Here is a 22,875-nt window from a genome sequence, read left to right as displayed (position 1 = left end):
GTCAGTGATAGTGCATCTGTTGCTGAAACATTCTGGTCCTTCATATCTCAAGAAATACCACGAACTGACTGAGGTGGAACTGTCTTGTATGAGCACTCAGAAAGTTGACAAGTGGAAATACAGAGCACAAGATATCCTAACACTTTGAAATAAAATTAAAAAATGCTGCACAGGTACTGTACCAATTGGTCTCTATTGTTGATATCCTCAAACAAGGATTTGCTTCCTTATCAGTGATTTTTCACTCCTTCCAATGACTTAAGACCAGTGTGGTTAGAGTAGTTCTTGCTAAGTGTGGTCTCTTTTACAGACTCTCCATTAAGCAGGGTACTTGGGGAAACAAAACAAGTAGTAAAACCTATGCCCTCTCCTCAAATAAGAAATGCCATCAGTTTAGGGTGGGGGGAAGAAGGGTGGCCATGGTAGACCTGCAGTCTAATGTTGCCTTGGGCTATTTTGGATTTGTTCTGCTTACCTATGCACCATGCTGAATATTGCCAGACATGCCTGGTTAACATAGGCATTGATCTGTATCTGTTAATCCTTCAAAATATCTTGAAGACTTTCTTATATTTAAAGTGTCCTAGCTCTTCTTGGGATACCGACTTTGTTCATTATTAATGCTAATCCAGGCCAAGTCTTTAGATAATCCTTTCTGCCTCAGTGGACCATGAGAACATGGCATGTTGAAAGCGAGGATAAACTCTCACAAAAGAATCTGACGTACTGCAGTTGTTCATACAGATGTCTATCTTATCCCAGCTTCAGGTATGTAGGTTATTCTGAGAATAAACTAGACATTTAGAGTGTCTGTTTTTTGAAAAGAGACAACTGCCTTCTTTGGCTGATAACTTACAAAACTTATATCCCCAAATGCCAGGTTTATACTACTTACCGTAACCTGGAGGGTGCTTTACTCAACAGTCTGGCTAGATTAAATTCACATTTGTTCATGTTTGTAAGGTTACTTCTGCAATGCTACTACATCAGTCATTCAGATTAAACATTTCTGGTTATATAAATAATGTGTTGGTAACTGAAATTCTGTTAGAATCTGAATCAAGCCATGTGTGCTGTTGGGCAGTCCCCTTGCAGAAGACAAGTTTCATAGTAGCTTTAGATTTTCCAGCTTGAATTGGTGATGGCAAATCAGAGTACCACAGGGCAAGGATGCTGCTGGTGCTTGCTTAGCAAAAGGGAATTGCTCCTGAAGTCCTTCATTAGCTGTGGTAGTGTTTTGCTGGAAGACAGCGTTGCCCACTGTAATCACGGAGAAACTAACCCTTTGTCTTTGTAGTGAAGCTTGGAAGTACACTAAGTTACACAGGCATTTAATGTCTTTGTATTTCCATCTTCTTGCCTATGTGTGTGCACATAGGCAGCAATTGTACTTATGTGTTACACACCAACAGTACTGAGCTTTGCAGGGAATACAAGTACAGATCAGAAGACTTAAAAGCCAAGAATGTTTTATGTTAGCACGGAAACAGATTTACCGTGAATGTGATTTAAAAGTTAGAAGTGGTAAAGCCAGGATTGATCTCTTGATCTCTCTCTTCCTGCAAGATAAGGAACTTTATGTAGTAATAAGCATAGTTTGACATAGTCTCAGAAAATAGGTGTCATATGCAGCTGGGAAGATACCCTGATAGTTCTGCAATGAAAAGAAAACTGTAAAGATGCCTTAGCATCTTGCATGGTAACAATTAACCTAGATTTACACTACTATTACAGGTAGCCAGTAAGGATGGAGAATCCAGAGACATTGCAGAGTATGTTGCCAAATGCAATTAGGGAAATGTTTCCAATACTAGTATGCATAGTTAAAGTGGATTAAAGAGCGTATGAGAGATTATGTGGGAATTGTGGTATATCTACAGAAGAATTTATCAAGGAGTGACTCTCATGCCATCCTGTCTCCCCGTATTTTGTACAAGTAATGCAGATGCTAGTTATTTGCATCGTTTCTCTTTCTTCTGTCAAACCATAATTATGTAGTGGTTGCTCTTGCAGTGGAAGCTGTTCTAAAAATCAGCTGGTATGTTTATTTCACTACTGTTACTTGGTGTTCTCATCATAGAATCTAGGCTGAAGCTCTTCTGTTTATATTGGAATTGAGCAGGATTGATACAAGCTACACCTAAGGCATAGCCACCACCCTCTTATGTTCTTATTGAACAAAACCTTGTATGTCTGGTCCCCCTTCTTATTTTGCATTGCTTTGATTGTATGCTTTGGGGGTCAGGAACATATTTTAAAAGTTTGTGTGGAGCACAACAGAATGAAGCCCTGATAGGGCGAGTTCTCAAGACTGCTGAAATATCAGTAGTCAATAACAATCTGAAGAATACTGATAAAGCTTTTAAGTTGTTTGTGCTTTCTGTTTAACTTAACTTCTCTGTCGTCTTTTCTTACTAGTAAGGTGGCCTTCCCTAGAGTTTAGGGCCACATCTTTCTGAGTAATAAGCAAACCACCCTGATAATATGCTACTTGGCCTGTAGACTGTGTTGCCAAACATGGGATAAGTAAGAGTAGAAATTAGTAAGTTTTAAGGAAGAGGAAATGAAATACAAAGTAAATTGTTGCGGCTGGTATCAAAGCTCAAAAGTTGGTTTTTTTTTGAGGTCATTACTTTGATTTGGTGTAATGTCATTTTGTTTTTTTTTTTTTTTATCATCTAACTTTATGAGTTTCATAGGTAACATAGATGGATCCAGGTAGATTCGTATCTGAGGCTTGGATTTAGACATCTAAAAACTGAATTTTTCTAGCCAGTGTCAGAGCAAGTTTTGTATGAGCTATGTTCAGTGCTGTACTGTTCAAATAGGTATTCAGTGAGATCTGGAGCTAGAGTAAACTATTTTCGACACTGTCTTCCACAGCCTTCTCCTGGACAAACTGGCAAGATACAGATTGGATAGGTGGCCTGTGAGATAAGTAGGAAACTGGCTATCAGGCCACACTCAGAGGGTGGTGATCAGTGTCTTTTACTCAGGCTGGCAGCCTATCACAAGTGTGGTCCCCCAGGGATCGATACTGGACCCTACATGGTTCAACATATTCATAAATGATCTAGGTGATGGGATTGAAAGCACTGTCACCATGTTTGCTGATGACACCAAACCCGGGTGGTGAGGTGGACAAGTCAGAAGGGTGAGCCATCTTAGAGAGACCTGAACAGGCTGGAAGAGTGGGCTAGCAAGAACAGTATGAAGTTTAACAAAGACAAATGCAAAGTCCTGCACCTGGGATGGAATAACCAAACAGCCCAGTGCAGGCTAGGATCTGAGTGGTTGAGAAGCAGCCTTGCGGAAAGGGACCTGGGGGTCCTGGTGGAAATACAAAGCTAAACATGAGTCAGCCGTGTGATGCTGCAGCAACGAAGGCAAATTGGATCCTGGGCTGCATACACAGGGACGTTACTAGCTGAAATAAAGATGTGATCATCCCACTCAGTGCACTCAGGCTGCATCTGAAGTACTGTGTCCAGTTCTGGTACCCACAATTCAAGAATGATGCAGACAGACTGGAGAGGGTCCAAGTGTGTGTGTGTGTGGCGGGGGGGGTGCAGGGGGGAGAGAGGTTGGAGGGTTGGGGGCAGAAACAGGGCTGGAGAACCTGCCCTGTGAGGAAAGACTGAAGGATTTCAGGCTCTTCTCCCTGGAGAAGAGAATGCTCAGGGGGGAACTTCATCATAGGATTCTAGTACTTAAAGGGTGGCTACAAAGAGAACAGAGGTGCTCTCTTCACAAGGAGTCAGGTGGAAAAAGACAAGAGGCAATGGATACAAGTTGCACCGGGGAAGGTTTCATCTCAATGTAAGAAAAACTTTTTACAGTGAGAACAATCATTCACTGGAACAACTTCTCCAGAGATGTGGTAGAGTCCCTGTCACTGGAGATTTTCAAGATCCAATTGGACACGGTGCTCGATAATCTCATCTAGGCTCGCTTTCCCATGGAAGGCTGGACCAGATGATCTTTTGAGGTCCCTTCCAACCTGAGCTGTTCTATGATTCTGTGATTGTTTCTGTGATTAGAATGCAAGGTCCAAGAACAACTTAATGAGAGACAATCTTTCTTCCTCTTCTCTTTGTCCTGTGCCTTTCTAGGTAGGGACTGCCTCAACACTGGATCAACATAACTGCAGTTCCTCCCCATGAAGTTAGTGTGCAACACATGGCCAGCCCAGGAGGACTGTAGTCAGCATATTGCTTTTTCTGGGTTGAAGTGGACCTCCATGCAAACTTTTGAATCAGTAGCCTAGCCTGAGTGGTACTGACAGTGGGTCTGGTGCATTGCCCAGTCACTTCACTTCATTTCCTAGCCACAACTTCTTTGAAGTTACAACAGTTCTTTTTCAGAAATGAAGCTGTAAAGAACAAAGTGAAGAAAAGCAGAAATAAATTTCAGAACAAAACAAACCAGGGAGTGCAATCCAGATGCAACAAGTGATGGGGTTTCTTTCCCACTAGATCTGGAGATCAAATTCAATTCTCCATCTTAATTCCCAGTTTTCATAGATCAGTTTAGAATACTGATACTATGCTGTGAACTGTGGCAATGCTAGAAAATTTAAAAAAAGACTGCTTATTCTACTAGGAGCTGTGTGGTCTGGCTCTGTTCCAATACAAGTCTTGTTACTTGTCCTGAGACACATGGTTAGAAACACACATTTGTTTTGATTACTTGAAATATAGTTCACTAATTAGTTGAATTCAGTTCTGTTTTGGCAGTGAGAAATGGCTTTTTGATATACATTCAGTTGATTCAAATCATGGGAGGTAACTTAGCTGTTCACTTCAGGTGCAAAAATAGGGTTATCTAGGCTTTACTGATTAAAGGAAACTTTATCTATATGCTGAATCTTTTTATATGCAGTAACTTACTGCTGTATGGAAAGAAATCTTGCATCATCCCTCATAGGTACGCTACCCAGTACTGCAGGCTGAGCAGACCCAGGAATTTATTTTAATTGTTAATGGTAGGTTTAATACTTCTCACAAGCTGGAAATGCCAGGAAATAATTGGTGTCTCAGTTCATGGGAGTGTTTATCATTGAGATGGCCCTCGCACAAACTATAAACAGTCTAAACACTAATGCTGGAAAGACCAATTTAAATCGGTACTTAATGCTAGTCTATACTTAGCTCTTCCTTGTGTTTCCCATGAGTGCAATTTCACAGTGATAGCAGCAGGAATGAGCACTGCTGATGGCAAGGCACTGGAAAACTCTTTTTAAAATTTGAAATCAGAATACAATATTATTTGTAGAAAGTCTTAAATGACAGGAATAACTATAGCATTTTAGCTGTACTTGGACTCTTGTTGTTTTAGTATATATAGTACTTTATAGTACTGAATTAGTGCTAGTGCTGCTATGGGGAAGTGGTGAAAGAATCTGGCACTGCTCTACATCGGCTCACGAGATGCTCCAAAAAGTCTCTGTGCAATGGATGTGGATGTTGTCATTGCTAGTGTTGGATTTGAAATAGCCCGTGTGATCTGCCTCCATTCAGATAAAACCAGGGGCTAATCTTGATGTCTGGTTATCTGTGAGATAAGATGCTTTGTGTTCTAGGGACTACAGTATTGTTTGGCTGCTGTGATTGGTTGGATATTTTACATATTAGATAATAATAATGTACAGAAGGATAATATAAATGTAGTATATATATTGATTGTTTAATGTCCTGATCCTGCTCTCAGCTATTTCACCTTCTAGGTCACTGCTTTGTGCCTGTATAGGAAATCATCAAGGATTTGAGGAAACTAATGTTTTTAACTGACACTTAATTTCACCTGCTCCAAGAGTGCTTTTTACATGTAATTCACTGAACCTCTTGGCTCTAAGATATTTTGAAGCCCTGTCTGTTTGCTTTGTACTCACGCTGATAACGGTTAGTCCAAGGGTGAATGAATTTATAACCTTATAGAAGGCATACATCTCCTCTGTAGGAAACAATGTGTTTTACAGTTTAGCTATATCTACCTCCATCTAGGAGAGAGCTGGGACACCATCAAGTCACCAGTATAGGTCCTTTGCTACCTTAATCTTATAACTTCACCACTGTCTTTTAGATGTTGGATATGCTCTTTGGTGCTGCAACTTGGTCTGATGAATCCCTAGCTAGGGAAGCTGCACATTGTAGGTTCACAGTAGTCATCTTAAGTTTGGGCTGTGGTGGAAAGGCTGCAATCATAATTGTAAGCAGGTCTCTTCCTCTTGGTGCAGCAGTCCATCTGGCAAGTGACAAGTTGGGCACCAAGGAGGGATGTCTGAAATTTCCTTCCAGTAGAGGGAAGGAGAGCTAGGCAGAATGGCTTTGGGCAGAAGAATCATAGGAGCACTCTGGAAAGACTTCCTTGGTACTTCATTGCAGGTTGCCCCTGGATACAACCATAGAGAGGATAACACATTGGAGAGATGGAAATTAAGTTGAGATTGTTGTCCACGCTTGATTATGAATAAAAGTAGCATGTTTTTTTATGACTAGGATTTTTTTCGGTTCCAAATATACACTACTGCAGCAAGACTTGTCATCTATTTTCACAGAATTTCAGGGTGGTTGAGGTTGGAAGGGACCTCTGGAGGCTTTAGAGGGGAGAAGGGCTAGGGTGGTGGGGACTGGTGGTTCTTTTCCTTTTCTTTTTGAAGAAGGATATGCTTAAAATCTAGCATCTCTGGTCTCTCCACTCTGTAACTTGTCTAGACTTACAGAAGTCAAACTAGTTTCTGTTTTTAATGAAACAGTGGCGCTGCATACAACAAAGCCAAACAACTAGCTTCCTCACCAAAGCACTTACCGTGAACTAACTTAAAAGTATGGATTGCTTGCTCAGATGTCATTGAATGAAAGAGTCAGTAGCAGCATCTCACAGCTTTGTGTGTAGCATATGGATAGAAGGGCGAACACCGATGTCTTCTAGAGTGACTATGTAAAACTAGGGAATCCTGAGACTGCTCCGTCTTGAATCTGTCTGCTCTCAGTGCTGTCTGGTTGCTTCTTGATCCTAAGCCTGAGACTGATTCAACTTGTTAAGTGAGAATTTACTTCCAACCACTGTCTTCAGTTTTACCTGTCTTGCAGTTGTTTCAGTGCATCTTGTAGTGTTCCTTCTGTCCTCTTCAACCTTTTTCTCCCATTCCTGAAGGTACTGAAGTTGCCACAGCATTTTTGTTTTTGTTTCTAGCTATGTGACTGGCTCACTGCAGCTATACCATGAGGGTCATGGCTTCCACCTCTTGGAAACTGTTGTGGTCCAGAGTTTTACTGCAGATTTGATGATCCACAAAGATTTAGGAAATAATGCTTTTTAGGTGCTGCTATATGCAGTACTATACATTCTTCTTTCCTGTAAGTAACAATGATGGCTGGACTCCTCTGAGACAGCTCACAGGTCCCAACAAGCCCTGTGTGAGAGCTGGGGACAGGCAGCATGCATGCAAGGTCTGGGCATTAGCAACCTATAGGCTGACTGCTATTATCAAGGAACTGGTCCAGTTTCGTTGCTGCCATCTACTGAAAGTAGAGCTTTCCACCTCATTGAGCAAACTAGTGGGAAGCATAGTTTTGCAAATGAGATCTGAAATGCCACAATGTCACTAAAAATAATAATTAAAAATGCCCCCCCCCCCCTTAAATGAGGACTTCCAAAATGTATGTTTGTTTGTTTATTTTGTTATTTAAAGTTCAGCTTCCTATGCAGCTTTAGTGGTCCTAACTAATATTCTTTCTGTAGCTATTAATTCTTTCCCTGCTGATTTTTTTTTTTTTTTTTTTTTTTTTTGGAATATGTCTCTGATACTGGGCAGAGCTGTATCTCCTGTTTTCTAAGCAGTAACTCATGAATGTTTTTAGCTTTTCTGTGTTGTCTTTAACACTAAAAAGATGTTCTTTCTTTGTGATAATGAAAACTTCTTTATGTACTTCAGAAAACCCTTATGATTTAGTATTTTGGGGGGAAGAGTGTCTTTAAATACTGTTTAGTTGCTTGGTGACTTTGCTTGACAAGATCTTGCTTGCTAAACTTGAAGAATGTTTATTACAAAAAAAAAAAAACCAAACTATTTTCTAGCACTGGTTAAATGCTTTTGAAATTGCAGGATTCACTACACACTTTTGGTCAGAAGGCAGAATATATTTATTCTTATAACTAATCTAGCAAGTACTCATGGGATATAAAACCCACAGTCTACTTTGATACGATATATATAGGACTGACTGGGCAGCAATGAAATATGAGAATTTGTATGGTAGTCTTAATGACCAACTTTTCTTTTTTTTTCTCTAAAGTTGTTATGATTTTACACTTGTTTAAAAAAAATGTCTTTTCCCCTTCCCCTCTTAAAGGTAGAGACCTGTGGGTTCTTGTTCTGGGAAGGTTTCCAACCCATCATAAGATTGGCATTCCAGAGTTCAAGTATGTTGCTAATATGCATGGGGATGAGGTATGTTTCAACTTTTGCAATGTCATTTATACTGTATACGCTTACCAGAAATTCAGAGTGAATTTGTCTCAGGTGTGTGCTACTTATTATTGAGGTATGTCATACCTCAAAGAGGACCTAATATGTGTGTATTTCTTGAGGAATTTCAAGAATAAAGTTCCCTTGTTTTGGTGGAAGGGCTTTAGGAGACCTTACATCACGATGAAGTATCCTATACCTAAGACCTCTCTTAAGTAGAGTGCTTTGTCTTCTCCATATGAATAAACCCAGAGGCTTTAACTTTTCTGGCAATGAGTCAGATGCAATAGTTTGGTATATTATTATTGCCTAGGCATGAAGTATGACTGATAGAACTCTTCAAATACATCCTAAGATTGCATAATAATTGCTGTGAAGTGCCAAATGACTTATTTAGAAAGAAAATTTCTCTTGGGAAACTTGAGCTAGGAATACCTAGATTCACCTGAGATAACACAGTGAGTACAAAACAAAAAGCAATTTCAGGGTTAACTTGCTCTGGAAAGAATGCCCCTGTATTAACAATAAAGGAGAAAATGGTTATTATGAGCCTTCCTGGTGTAGTATGCGAATCTGGAACAGAAAGACTCAAAGCTTCAATCTATAATCTTTTCTTGCTTTCTATTTATTTCCCTTATTCTTTAGATTTACCTGCTTATATTAGTCATGTTCAGTATAAGTTTAAACTACACAATATATTTCTGTGCAGTCTTTAATGTGAAGGATAAATAATTCAACAGAAATGGAAAAATTTATATATATTTATAGATATGCTAGACTGTGAATTCCCAAAACTAAGTAAAATAGACGTAGTAGGAAGCATATCCTATGTAAAGCATAACATATCACAAGCTATTGCTATTACCAATAGTGTGTGTGAGCACTTGCACACCTACAGGCACCTGTGACATTACGTGCCAAGAATTTTCCCCAAGTTTTAGACTAGTTTCACCTTGTTTGACAGTGGCTATGCTCAAAGTGCTTCTGGGAGTCTGACTGCTTTGGAGTTTAACTCTGTGCGGGAGGAAGCTGATTCATGGTTTCAAATGGGTACATGTGTTACTGGATGCCCAAGATAGGGTTTGCAACTCCTAAAACCTGGTGTGTGTCATCAGGGTAGGCCAGGGTGTCTAGGAACTGAGACTTCATGTGACAATCCCTGCAGACTGCTGAAGGGAATTGCAAACCTATGGCTACAGATGACCCAGCTTTGGTGGGAAAGAGATGGAGGGCGGGATATGATCTCATCCAGAATGGCCTGGCTGTCAAATCCAATATTGCTGGACTGCAGAAGGCCACTCCTCCTACTGAAACCTCCACAGTGAAGCACTCCTGCCACTATCACTGCCCAGCTGGATATGCACAAGGAGCTTTGACCATGGAGACACACACTGTTTGCATATCCACAGGGGCAGGCATTGCTGGAGAGCAGGCAACCTGGATCACTGCCTAGGATCTAAATTTTTATATTGACTTTGTGAGGAAAGGAGGCAAGACTTTTTTTATTTTTAAGTATCTAGCTCTGTGTCTGAGTTTGAGCAGGGTTGATCCTTGAGCTGCCTAGGTACCAGATAGCACTATGTGCCATACTACATTCTAGCTTGTTCATTAGACCAAGCTTGCACCTAGGGAAGATTCTGTAAATAGAGCTATTCCTCCTTTTCAGGCCCTCATGATGATCTTTGCCTTATGGTTTGTTTGTGTATGTGTATAACACACACTTCGTGTTTGTTTTCTCCTATCTGACCATAAATGTATTTCAGATGGCAGGAAATGAATTCCTCATATAAAGAAGCATTAGAGAACTTGAATATTTTTTCCCATAATCTAAGATTCTGCTGGACTAGTCACTGGGGAAAGATACAACTATCCCTATAATATATTAAGCAGATAAGTTTTGCACTAACTGTATGACAAGCTTCAACTTGTGTTCCACAGTCTTTCATAACTTAAAATTGCAGGATTATGGCTTCATTGATCTAGTTAGGTCTTTTGTGCTTCAGTGATGCTTTCCATAAATGGTACAAAGTGAGAAAAGTTCTGTTCTTAAGTGTTGTTTGGTGATGCTGCCCTTCTAACCTGTCATGATCACACAAATGCTATTTTTCTTTTTGACTCAGCTGGCCAGCTGCTCCTAAAACCTAAAAGTTGGGGAGGAGCCTGAATTGCATGTGTGCAGGCTGTTCACACATGCTGCTGGAAGAAAACATAGGTTATTTGGAGAGCTGCCGAACAGGGAAGTTCTAATAAAATAATGTGAGTACACAATACTAGGAAGAGAGTATTTTTTTTTCAGAACTGGAAAGATTTCTTTTTTTAACTAGGTTAATTTTTCTTAATACTGTAAGACATGACCAGCCAAGGTTTAAATTATTTTGTGATCACTGTTGCCAAATAGAGTGAACTTTTGCCCCAGATTCCCAGAGATGCAACAAAAGACTTTTTACATTATTTGTGTGCCTGTATGAACTTGGGCACCATTTTTAGCAGTACTTTTTGTTTAACCCAAGCCAGATTAAAACTGATAATTAGGGGTAGTTCAGTCACTTGCAGCTATGTGAGACTTTAATCAAAATGGCACTAATAGGCTGCACAAAATATATAAGCCTATGAAATGTTAATAAAGTCTGCACTGAGGAAGATGAGTGAGAGGTTGCCTGATGTTCTGGGGCAGCTCTCATTCTGAATTAGGCAGCAGCCTTTCTTATCCCAGGCTTGTACTCTTACTTAAAAGATCTTTTCTTCCTCAGTGTGTACACTCATACATTCCTCTCTGGGGAGAACTCATTCCACTTAACATCGACCACAACCAAACCACCAAACACTCCTAAGTCATAAACGGAGCAGAACTATCACCTTTCGACCAGCTGTACCAGTGACTTAAGTCTGATCTACACAACTGAACTGTAGGATCTAATTAGAAGGCTGTTCCTAAACCATGCGTATCTTGGCAGGGAAACGCTTTAAGGAAAAGCATGTCTGAACAAAGTGTAAACTACCTGTATGTATCTGCTTGTTCCGTTTAATGTATTGAGTATATGGCTTCCTTAACTTTCTGCAGGTATAATGTAACTGGGACGTCACAAGATAAACTCTTTCCCAGAATGGTAAATGATGATACTGATCCTTTTCTCCTAAATCATCCAGTTCTGATCACTTTACTTTCTTAGTGTAATAGTATTTTGCCTCTTTCATTATGTGAAGCTGAGCCTGTACTGATAGGCCTGAGCTAGCCTACATGGAAGGATGTGTTTAGCTTACCTTGTGATTTAAGTTAAAGCAACTAGACCCTATTTTCCATGTCATCATAGACATAGTCATATCCACAGAATGGTTTCCGGTGACTTATTAGGGCTTGGGTGACTGAGGACTGGGGTAGGTTTATTTGTGATCAGTATAATTGCAACTTAAAAAAAAAAGCAAACAACAAACTAATGAGTCTTGTGTAGAATTTCTCACTCTCATTTCCAAAAAATGAATGGAAGCTGCATTTGCACTTTCCAAATGCCACTATAGAAAAAGGTGCTTTTTTATCACCAGGTTGAGCAAAAAGAGTTATGTCCACATACTACACAATCTGCTGTAAGGAATTTTCAGCACATATTCCTATGTCCTTTGTACTGTGCAATATAGTATGGAAGTGGTGTGGCAGGGAAACAAATATATGCTCTAGAAAAGAAAATAAAAAGAAGAAATATTTATTGTATAGTGACCTATTTTCCACCTGGCTTCAGTATCAGCTGATGTGATGTAAAGAAGGTTAGAAGCGCCAGAGATTTCAAAATTCAAAGCAACCAAATCTATTGCTAACAACACACTTTTAAAAAAAGCTGGATGCTGCTGAGATATCTTTCAACACAGGTAGAGCTGCTGCCTCACCCCAGTTACCTTTTTGCTTATCTTTACTCCCAGTCTTCAGAGTGGGAAAAGAAAAAGTGATCCATTTCTCAGCCAGGTGAAGCCTGTGCTGAGAAGCCTGAACCCTGTGGAATTTGTCCAGGTGGTAACATCTTATGCCAGTTACTAGTTCAACAGCAGGCATTATGTTGCCATTTCCTTCAGTGATAAACCAAGGAACTGCAATTCCCTGTCATACATGTGGTAGTTCTCATATTCCCATAGTGATTGCTGCTATAGAAATAAATGGCTATGTGCCAAACTGTATTTGCACAAACAGTCGCTTTAACACTGGTGTATTTTAGTAAAGAACGACCAACACAGGGGTGTGTTGCAGCTGTCCATAATAATTAGTGCTGTGCAAGTGTTAAGAAAGAGCATCTTTTATGTGTGGCATTTACGTGGTAAACCTGGATGGGCTGTTGGTTTCTCTGCTGTAACTCTGCTTCCTTGGGCGGGGTTGTGCCTGGTATGCTGCCCTAGGTCTGTAGAGCAGTCAGGGCTAGAGGAAGGAGACTGGCAAGACTGTGTTGATCTGAAACAGGTCCTACCTGATGGTTTGGATCTTTCTTTCAACATAGTTCAGCTTAAAAACCAGGACACATTTAAGGAAATAATTTTAGTCATAAAAATGGGCAGAGTCTATCCACCCATAGTCCCCTGGTATTAGGTTTCTATCACAGGGTAACAAAAATGTTTTAAAAACTGGGGTGCTGCAGTAAAGTGTTACAGTGCAGGTGCAATTGGAGCTAACCTTAATCTTTTAACTGGCTGCTGCTAGGGCTTCTTGAGTAAGCCCTTCAGTAGGTGAGCAGGGTGCTGACCCAGGCATGCTAGAAGCGATAGTCAGCAAGTTTAAGGGGTATGGCTACAGAAACAGCAGTCACACCCTTTTCTACAGTGTTGATCCATGCCCTGACACATGCATGCTTCTTCGTTCAGAACTTCCCCTGAGGATCACTGAAAGCCTTTCCTGCTGACTCTCTCCCTTTGGGGCACACAAGGAAACTGACAGCTGAAAGTGCACAGAGAAACCTAATGTCTAACTGTATCCCTAGAGGTGGGAGAAAGGGTTTTCCTTTGCTTTTGTGTCACCCCTCATCTGAGCTACACCAAAACAATGCACCTGGGCGTCGCACAAAACAATACACTTGGGCATTGCCCTTGGGGTACTGCAATTAAAACCAAATGTTCATGATGTCTTCTCAAGGCCTCAGAGCACATACAGGCTGTCCCCTGCTCTCTAAATCTTCATATTAGACTAGAGGCAGGTTAAGGTGTCCGTCCTTGACTTTTACTGTCAGCAACCTATCTCCACTGTGTCTAGATCCTTTATTTGAAGCGCTAAAGTAAAAGTAAATGTCTCATAACTTTTCTCCACAGGTACAGCTGACCTCTCTAGTAACAGGGTAAAGCTTGGCTGGGCAGCAGATGCCTTCCAAGGGCTAGATCAAAACTTGAGCTATACTTCCCCAGAAACAAAAACTTTCCCCCCCCCTCACCTCCAGATGTGCTTTCTCAAGAAATGCAGGGTACTCTGGACCAAAACAAAACCACCCCTCTGTCACCCCACCAAAACAGAGCGGTAATAAATACACTCTTCCCCCACTGGGGAATGATCAAAGTACCAACTATCTGTGACAGAGATTAGCTGAATTGTTTAATGTACCAAGTACTCAGTACAACAATAGCTATACAAGGAATCCTATAAAATAGGGTCAGTTTTTAAAATACTGTATATGTAAGTAAGTCTGGGTTTAAGTGCAAAGAATGTAATCTATGAAAAACCAGTCATCTTCCATTCTTCATAAACATTGTCCTTTTCCACCACCTTCTTGTGTTGCTTTTCTTTATCTTTTTTCCCCTTCCTGTTCCTGCTTCTCTGCCATTTCTTTTTGGGATGTCTCTTTGTCGGGCACTGAAGAGAAGTATGGTAGGAGCAGAGGCACTTTACCAGTTCCTCCAGAGAGCAGTCCAGTCTTGTCTGTAGTTTAGGTATCTCTGTGGTAGGGCCATTCTTGCTGCTTCTGAGTCTGCTAGCTTTATCTCTCATGCCCAGGGCCATGATTTGGCTGACTTCTCTCCCCTCCTTTCTTTCCCCCTGCTCCATGTGCTTCCCAAGATGTCTATCACCCAGAGCTGGAACTGAGCTCTCTGTACAAGACAGGTTCTGTTGCATCCCTCCTTAAATTTCACGGAGTAAATTTATCAAACCTGCAGAGCAGTCTGCTTTCATGTACCTGGGTGCTGTTTTGAAAGCTACTGGCAATGGAGGAGATGAGGTAACTTTTCCCTTCTTGTCAAAGCCCATTTGCTGTAGTGTCTAGGAAAAGAACCACTTGGTTACTGGCACAGTATATGCATCTGTGCAACGCAGCTTCCCCTAGCAGATTACTGGATGGTGGCTTGCAGGAGGCCAGCAGGAGCTGACAGGCAGGGTTAGAAAACTTAGGAACAAATCTGCTGGGGGGCAGGGTGGGAAGAGATCCTTCTTTTTCCCTGTACAAACAGCATGGCGGAATTGCTTGAGTACCAACACAGAGACCGTGGCTGCCTTTAAGTATGACACTTACAATGGTGTGATCTGCAACTGAGCGGAGTCATGTTTGGCACTACATTGTTTGTTTGTTTCTCATGCAATAAACAGCATGTACCAACCCAGCTCCTGCAGGCAGAGCTCCTGCTGGATGACGTCTGTGTTCCTGTTTACCTTAACACTCAGAGCAGGATTTGCCACCGAAAATGCACCAATGTGAAAATTCAACAAGATATTACTGCAGCAAACAGCTGTAGAGAAATATTCCTTTTCCCCTGCCTGATTTCACCTACCTTTTACCTTAGCCTGTACTGATCTGAAAGCAAGATGTTTGCCTGCAACACCAGGTTCATCCAGTAATGCCACTCCATGTTCCTCACTTCAGGAAAAAGAAAAAAAATCTTTGCAATGTTTGCACTTTAGTGGTGCAAGACTCATTCTAAAAGATAGTGAGATGGTGTAGCGCTGGGTTAGAGCCTGCAGTGATTTACCAGGCTTTGTTCTTGGAGACAAAGTAGAGATAAACTATCTCCAGAGCACGTGCAGTTGCAAGGCTTGATTTGTTCCCATCCACGCCAGGGCTTAGGAACCCTACAGTGCCCTTGAGGCGTGGGTCACATTGCTATAGAAAGTTCTCCTGGAAAGTATGATCCAGTGAACACTGTACTAGGGGTTTCTAGGGTAGAATAGGATTGTTCTTAACTTACTGGAGCTGGAACTTGGCATTATTTTGCCTGCAATCTGACAGAGTAGACTAACGGACTAAAGTCCTGCCAGCTTTCACAACCTATACAAACTTACACAAACAAAAATATGTATTTAGCTTTTTCTCTGCCACTGCCTTTCCTTGATCCAAAGTCTGCACCTAAATGTACTTCCATCTTTCTCTAAGGGTTTATATATACCTGTTTGGTTTCTCTGATGCCTGTGTTCATGGCATTAAAATAAAGCAATGTAACAGAGACTATTATAGAAGTGTCTATGAGGCCTCTCTTGATCCTGTACTAAAGTTGACTTCCCATAAAAGGCAATCAACAAGAAAAAATCCTACTCTGTGGCACCCTGGAAAACATGGAAGTTGTCTCCTTCCTTTCTTCTGAACCACCCCTGCCAAGTGGTGATGCACAGCACTGACACTTATGTGCAGGGCCCAGGGTCCCTCGGGCATCAGCACAGAGCTGACTCTGCAGTGCAACAGAGATAATGCAGGGGTGTGTTTCCAAGCCCACGTGATCTTTAACAGGCAGCCTGTGCAGCTTTAGTTTTTGATAAGGCTATGCCCTTATCAATGCAGGATTCAAGCAGTGCAGCAGACACAGTCAGTTTCCCATTACAGAAAAAGCTTTGGTTGATCTGGGTTTATAAACCTTGTGAAAACCCTCTAGTGACTCCTTTCATCCATTAAATTGCTTTAAGTATATTTAGGGGAGAGCATAAAACAAAACAGTGTTGACCAGAATGCTCTTGTATGTCTGTGCAATCCAGTAAGAAAAACCTGTAAGTGCAAAGTGGTGGGTCTTTTTTTGTCTTCTTCTGTAGCAGACTTAAAATCTATGCTTCTTTATACAGACTGTTGGGAGAGAAATGCTGCTCCATTTGATAGACTTCCTGGTGACCAGCTATAGACGTGACCCAGTTATTACCCGGTTACTCAATAATACCCGGATTCATATCATGCCAACAATGAATCCTGATGGATTTGAAGCTACAAAAGTGCCTGATTGTTATTACACCCGAGGAAGGTAAGGGTGGCTTAGGAGGGTGGGAGCAGGTAAAGGAAATGGGTGGGGAGTAATAATCAGAGATAGCCAAGAGACTGAATCATACTTGGTGGAGAGGATAGCCTAGAGGATGTGTTAGGGCTAATTTTGGGCTGTGCTGTTCTGAAGGCATGCTGTTACGGCATGGAGTTTTTGGAAGACTGAGTCAGACTGGTGTTTAAATGTGGTGCGGCTAGAGAAAATTAGTCAGAATGGTGTAATGACCTAACCTTTTAGGCAGGAGACCCAGATTGTGAATAGAAGCACAATTACCTATTTAGACCTGCAGGGTGCTACAAAAAAAAGAAGGAAAACTCCACCCACGGGGATCTATTTCAATTGGAGAACTCTGTAACCCTTCTTAATGAGAAAAAGTGTCTAAGCTTGTTGAATGGACTTCTAGAAATGTGTTTAAAGATGATGTTGAATGCAGATCTGGTAAGAGGGAGGAGTTATGCAAGCAGAGCTAGCTGTAATAGGTGCTGTGCTAATAGTAGTGCTCGGAAAAAAAACTTACACAGAAGAAAATGTAGCCAAGCATTGCATCTTGTGCTCCTTTTGCATTCTTTAATGTAACTATTGCAGAGACCAAAAAGGGGAGGAAAAGTTTAACAAGCTAGAAGAAGGAAGAAAAGGAGAGAGTGAGAGAATGGGAAGAAATGCCAAAGGGACAAAGTTGGAATGTGCAGAAAAAACAAACTCATGAGCTAGAAGTTCTCTTGGATCACTGGCCATGGCAACATCGGAAGCAAGTGAAAAGGTAGTTTAGGTAGTTTAGTTCTCTAGGTGACCGGTGTAGGCCCTCCTTTTTATTAGGGAAGAAATTTATTCCTCAGCAAGTAGATAGGACTTTTTTATCCCCTCACTGTCAAATAGAGTTTAACTGAGTTTAAAAATCAAGACAGCTGATGCTAAATACCCTCTTTACTCTTGTGCTGACCTGTCTGAGTGAAAAAGGAAGAAAGCATTTGTACAGGCTGGACCTTCAGGTACAGGGAGAAGAGAATATATCCTGTGTTTCAGTGAAATTTTTTGTTCTGTGTCCAGCAGTACAAGGGACACAGCCATCCAGTAGTCACCTTGGTCTTCTATACAAGTGGGAAAAACACACACAGAAGGACAACATTCTCCTTATCTGGCTTCAGTTTTTCTAATTCATGTATGTGTAGGTGTGTGCATGCTATATGCATATTAAATATTATTCACTGTTGCCACCTGAAATACCATAGAAGAATTGTTTTATTATGTCCTATGAAAATTCCAGTGCTGCCAGAAAGCAAACTAAAGTTCATCTTCTGAATGCTTGAGAAGATTTGCAATGGTTATCTTGCCTGTTTCCTGCAGCCACTAGCATGCCAAGATCTCAAGTACCAGGAGGCTGGCGATGTGGAGGTGTCTATAGGCAAAACAGTAATGGGTGTGTCTTCTCTCTTTCTAAGGTACAATAAGAACGGAGAAGATCTGAACAGAAATTTTCCTGATGCCTTTGAAAATAACACTGCGGACATTCAGCCAGAGACTCGAGCAGTAATGAACTGGATAAAAAATGAAACGTTTGTTCTTTCAGCAAACTTGCATGGGGGTGCCCTGGTTGCCAGTTACACCTTTGATAATGGTAACTCAGGTAAGCCAGTAACAAACTCTCTTCTCCACAGTTGATTTGGTTTAGGAACATTAGCTGTACCAAAGCAAAATTTGTAAGGATTTCTGCAAGGCTTTTCCAGCTTTTGAGCTGGGAGGGGCAGACTTTGATAAACCCCATCAAAATTCACTGCCTGATGTGGCTATTTGGGAGATGTTTATCCTATATGTAAGCCAGCACTGCATGTTTTACCAGTAATGAGAGTTACATGATGGCTGTCTTTATTCTGCAGTTACCGGCTCTTTGAAAGGCTATAGCAGGTCTCCAGATGATGACGTCTTTATTCATCTGGCAAAAACCTATTCTTTCAACCACGCCAGCATGCACAAAGGGACTGGGTGTGACAACAGACAAACCTTTCCAGAAGGCATTACCAACGGGTATTCTTGGTACCAGCTGGAAGGTAAGAATGTCAGTGATATTTTTTCCAGCTGCTTCAGGTAGGATGTTCTCACTTTCTCCTGCCATCTTTCGTGATGAAAGGGCTGTGATTTTGCCTGGACTAGAGGGTTGATGAAGGGAGTAAAACAATGCATTCACGCGGATTCTCTGAGCAGGACCTGGGTGCTTGCACTCTCCCAGTCAGCAGTTACACAAGTGAATGAGGCCGTCTCTGCTGCCTGGCTTGCTTCTATGCCCTTTCTTAAGGCCTGCATAGCTGTATAAACTACACGCACGTGCACGCACTGGTGTGGCACCAAGGTCTTGTCCTTTCAGAAAAAAAAACAATCTTCTGTTCATAGGTCATTTTTTTTTTTAATGTAGGATTACTGAAATAAATGTTTTCATTACTGTTTATGCGTAGCCAAATAGAATATGGGTCCTGTGTACTGTGGCACTGTGTGTTGCTTTCCCAGTCTCAATTCAAAGCCTTAAAAGGCTCTTAGGATGATTTTGGCAGTGGCAAACTCTATGCCAGCCTCTGAATTTATCTGCCTCTGTTTAGTTGGGAGTGCTTGAATGAGTTTAAGTCAAAGACCCACCCTTCCTCAGCCATCATCATCATCATTCCCAAAATGCCATTGTGCTTTAGAAAACAGCACTCTACATGTAACTGGAGTAATTTAGTTTTCCACAGGAGGCAGTAAATACAAGTGTGGCATTAAGGAATAATTTATCTGATTTACTTTTCTTACAGGTGGGATGTAAGTACCAACATTTTAACTCTCCTATTTTTCTTCTAGCTTGAACTTGGTGCTTCTTTGCAGCTGAACACTGTTTGTCTTATTTCACTTTTAAGGTGGAATGCAAGATTACAACTATGTCTGGGGACAATGTTTTGAAATTACATTGGAGCTGTCATGCTGTAAATATCCTCCAGCAGACCAGCTGGAAGAGTTCTGGAGAGACAACAAAGTTGCTCTGATCGAGTATATAAAGCAAGTACATCTAGGTGGGTATGCGAACAGGGAAGGGAGCTAAAGCTGAGGGCACACCGGTGGGCAAAGTGGGAACTCTTCAGCAGCCTGGGGCAGCCTCAGACCTCACAGGTGAGGAGCTCTGGCATGAACTTGGGAGCTATCGCTTCTGAACAGCAAGTGCTCCAAGGCCGGGGTGGGTAAGGGAGGAGAGCTTACAGGAATGTCAAGCGTGGGGCGATGGGCACTACAGTGGTGCAAGGGGCTTACAATGTGCTATGGCAGGAGCAAGGGACAGGCCCCTGGGGCTGTCCTTTCATACACCCTGCTCAGGGAGTCTGATTTCAGTGGTCTCTAAATGTGTGTGTGCCTGTGCACATGTGCAATGTTTCATGGGTCTTTGCTGCTTGGATTTATTTTTTTTTTTAAGGCCTTTCTAGGTGTGATCTTGACTTCAAAGTTGAAAGAGCTGCTGCTTAGCGAAGCAGTGGTACTTTACAATGAGCTGAAGGGTTTGCATAAATCTGTTGCTTATCTTGCATTTTGTTGCCCAGAATGTCTGACTGCTGCTTTATCTTTGCTGAGTGCCAGTGCTGCCTTGAAGGTGGTGTGTGAGAATTCAGGGAAACTTACTTCCTAAGCAGACACTGTTGGAGTTCTGCCATTGGGAATACTAGATAAGAGGCTGAATTATTTTACATTTAAAAAAAAAAAAAAAAAAAAAAAAAAAAAAGGAAAAAAAACCTGCCCCAACGAGTACTGAAGATTGAAGCTCTTCAGTAAAAGACGCATACAGTAAGTATATATGATTGGTTGGACTCAATGATCTTAAAGGTCCTTTCCAACCAAAACGATTTTATGATTCTGTGATGCTTGCAACAAATGAGATTCAGAAGCAGAGCTTACAATGCTGCTATCATCTAACTTAATGTGAGGGTAAACTACTAACAACAACAACAAAGGATTTTCTATTTTAATTCCCTTCAGCAAGACAGAAGTGACTAGTGGTATTATTAGATGTGCTCGAAATCACTGAAATATCCTTCGAGTGCATCCAGCAGCAAATAGTCTGACTTTCTGGGAGAAGGAGGCTCACTGCAGTTATGGGTTGTGATCTTTCTCTCCCTTTTCCATAGGTATCAAGGGTCAAGTTACCGATACGAATGGGAATCCTATTCCCAATGCCATCGTGGAAGCCAAAGGAAGGCCTCACATCTGCCCCTACACGACAAATGAACAAGGGGAGTACTTCCTTCTCCTTTTGCCTGGGACGTATGTGATCAATGTAAGTGTGCAGCCTTATTAATTAATTAGTGTTTCTAATTGCATGAAGTTCCTGAGCACAGTGAGACTGCATCCTTACAGACCAATGAGCTGAACTTGCTCAAGTCATATACAGCAGCTGTAAAGACTCTTGAGCAGATTTAAAAGAAAACAGTATTTTAAAACATGAGTCAGCTGAAGTGTAATTTTTTGATACAGTAAGATCTTGAGTCCCCAGAAAGTCTAGAGATAAGCACTCATCTGACTTGGATGGTGGAGCCAGCTGGGATGAGCATCTGGACCATGGTGACACCAGCCTGAGGTGTTTGAAACAAACTGCAGAGCTCTTGAAGGGTGAGGAGGTGGAGGCTGGCATCCATGTAGCCCCAGGCAGCGCAGGCTGCCTCTGCCATCAGTGACAGTTATTTCCTTGGGTCGAAATGGCTTCTCTGCAGAGGCTGTCAGAAGTTTGTATTACAGAACATCTGTGCAGCGTAGGCTCTGCCTGCTGCCAGCCAAGGGCTTATGCTTAAACATAATGGCAGGATTCCCTCTCTTGTACAGCGTGCAGTGTCCCCCCTTATAAATATCCTGTTTTCATCTTGGGGTTTTTTGGGCTTTAGTCTTACTGCAATAATGTGAAAAACTTTACTCTTTTCTCATTCAGTGTTCTCAAACTTATGTTTAGAACACTTTTCCTATACACTGAAAGTGTAAATAAGCACATTAGATAATGATTGTTTCACAGCTGAACTCAATGTTTCAAACCAAGTAAGAAATCTTTCATGTTTGCTCCTAGGCTACTGTACCGGGATTTAAATCCATACTGAAGACAGTGGAAATACCCAACAATACCGGTAACTTCAGTGCTTTGAAACATGACTTCTCTTTCTCAGAAGTCTCTGTCATCAGATCAAGAGCTGCTTCATGTCCCAAAACTCCCCTCTACCTGGAGCTCGAACAGGCTTCAGCTGCAGTAAAACCAACTCTACATAGCTTGGTTTTAATGACCTTTATGCTTCTCATTTTAAAATGAAGTCAGGAATGACATGAGAGGGCAAGGTTTGTCTTCCTGCACAAATGCGGCTTTTCAGACAAGGAGTTGTATATGCAAAAGAATTAATGTTTTATAAACCAAATTCTCAAATTTACAATCATGTTTATTGTATTTTGTAAAATACTGGCTCGACAATCAAATGTTTTACTTTAATTGTAACAGACTATCATATTTTTCTACATAAGTATTTTACTCTAAAGAAAATCTGTACAGCTACAGAGAGAACTACAGAATGTGTTTGTTTGTACTTTTCTGCACCAAAATTCTGAAGAATTTGCCTGAGTTGAAAAAAACCTAGGATAGTACTGCAAAAGTTTCACACAAACTCAAGGTTCCTCGTTAAACCAAGAGCTAACATGCCACACAACTGTAAGCAATTAGCTCAGTCCTAATTTGTCATAATAAAGCCCCTGCTACAACTGAGGATGGCATTTGTACGTATGCTCTTTCTTACCTGGAGGGATGAGAGTGCTCAGGGCTGAAATAAGGTAAAGACAAGTAACACAGACACCTTGTAAGACAAGATGGAAATGAAGCGTAGGTATGGGCCATGGGGCCGGGTTGGTGGAAGCCTGATGATGATCTAACCAGGCGTGCTGGAAGCTGGCAGGTGCCTTCTGCAAGGCACAAACCACATCCTGTCACCGAGGCTGGTTTCAGTGACAGCTGAACTACCTGCTCCCCAGCTGGGTTGCATCGCATTTGTTGGCCTTTTGCCTGGCCAGTTGCAAGTCAGTGGCCAGGCCCTTTGAAGCTGTCCAATAAACACAAAATTTATTAAGAAAAAGCCAGGTAGTGCCATCTCCTGTGTTTATTTTAAAACTTCAGCTGCCAGTAATTTTCTTAAGCAATTTCAAAAGTAACCATTTTATCTTTGGAAACATCCATCTTT

At 41.4% G+C, this 22,875-nt stretch overlaps 1 protein-coding gene across 1 annotated transcript in view; it reads left to right on the top strand.

Annotated features, from left to right (window-relative positions):
- The window catches only part of CPM (carboxypeptidase M), a 35,371-nt gene extending 12,965 nt beyond the window's left edge, over nucleotides 1-22,406 (top strand). Inside the window, exons 3-9 of the mRNA XM_068400680.1 lie at nucleotides 8,355-8,452; nucleotides 16,473-16,645; nucleotides 18,103-18,287; nucleotides 18,538-18,708; nucleotides 19,546-19,698; nucleotides 20,800-20,948; nucleotides 21,726-22,406. Coding sequence (XP_068256781.1) covers nucleotides 8,355-8,452; nucleotides 16,473-16,645; nucleotides 18,103-18,287; nucleotides 18,538-18,708; nucleotides 19,546-19,698; nucleotides 20,800-20,948; nucleotides 21,726-21,962 — 1,166 coding nt within the window. The 3' untranslated portion in view covers nucleotides 21,963-22,406. The remainder of the gene's footprint in view (nucleotides 1-8,354; nucleotides 8,453-16,472; nucleotides 16,646-18,102; nucleotides 18,288-18,537; nucleotides 18,709-19,545; nucleotides 19,699-20,799; nucleotides 20,949-21,725) is intronic.
- The last annotated feature ends 469 nt before the right edge of the window (nucleotides 22,407-22,875 follow it).

Source organism: Nyctibius grandis, chromosome 5 (assembly GCF_013368605.1).
Source record: "Nyctibius grandis isolate bNycGra1 chromosome 5, bNycGra1.pri, whole genome shotgun sequence".
Taxonomy (NCBI): Eukaryota; Metazoa; Chordata; class Aves; order Nyctibiiformes; family Nyctibiidae; genus Nyctibius; species Nyctibius grandis.
Note: the sequence above shows the minus strand (reverse complement) of the source record. Positions and strands in the feature narration are given on the sequence as shown.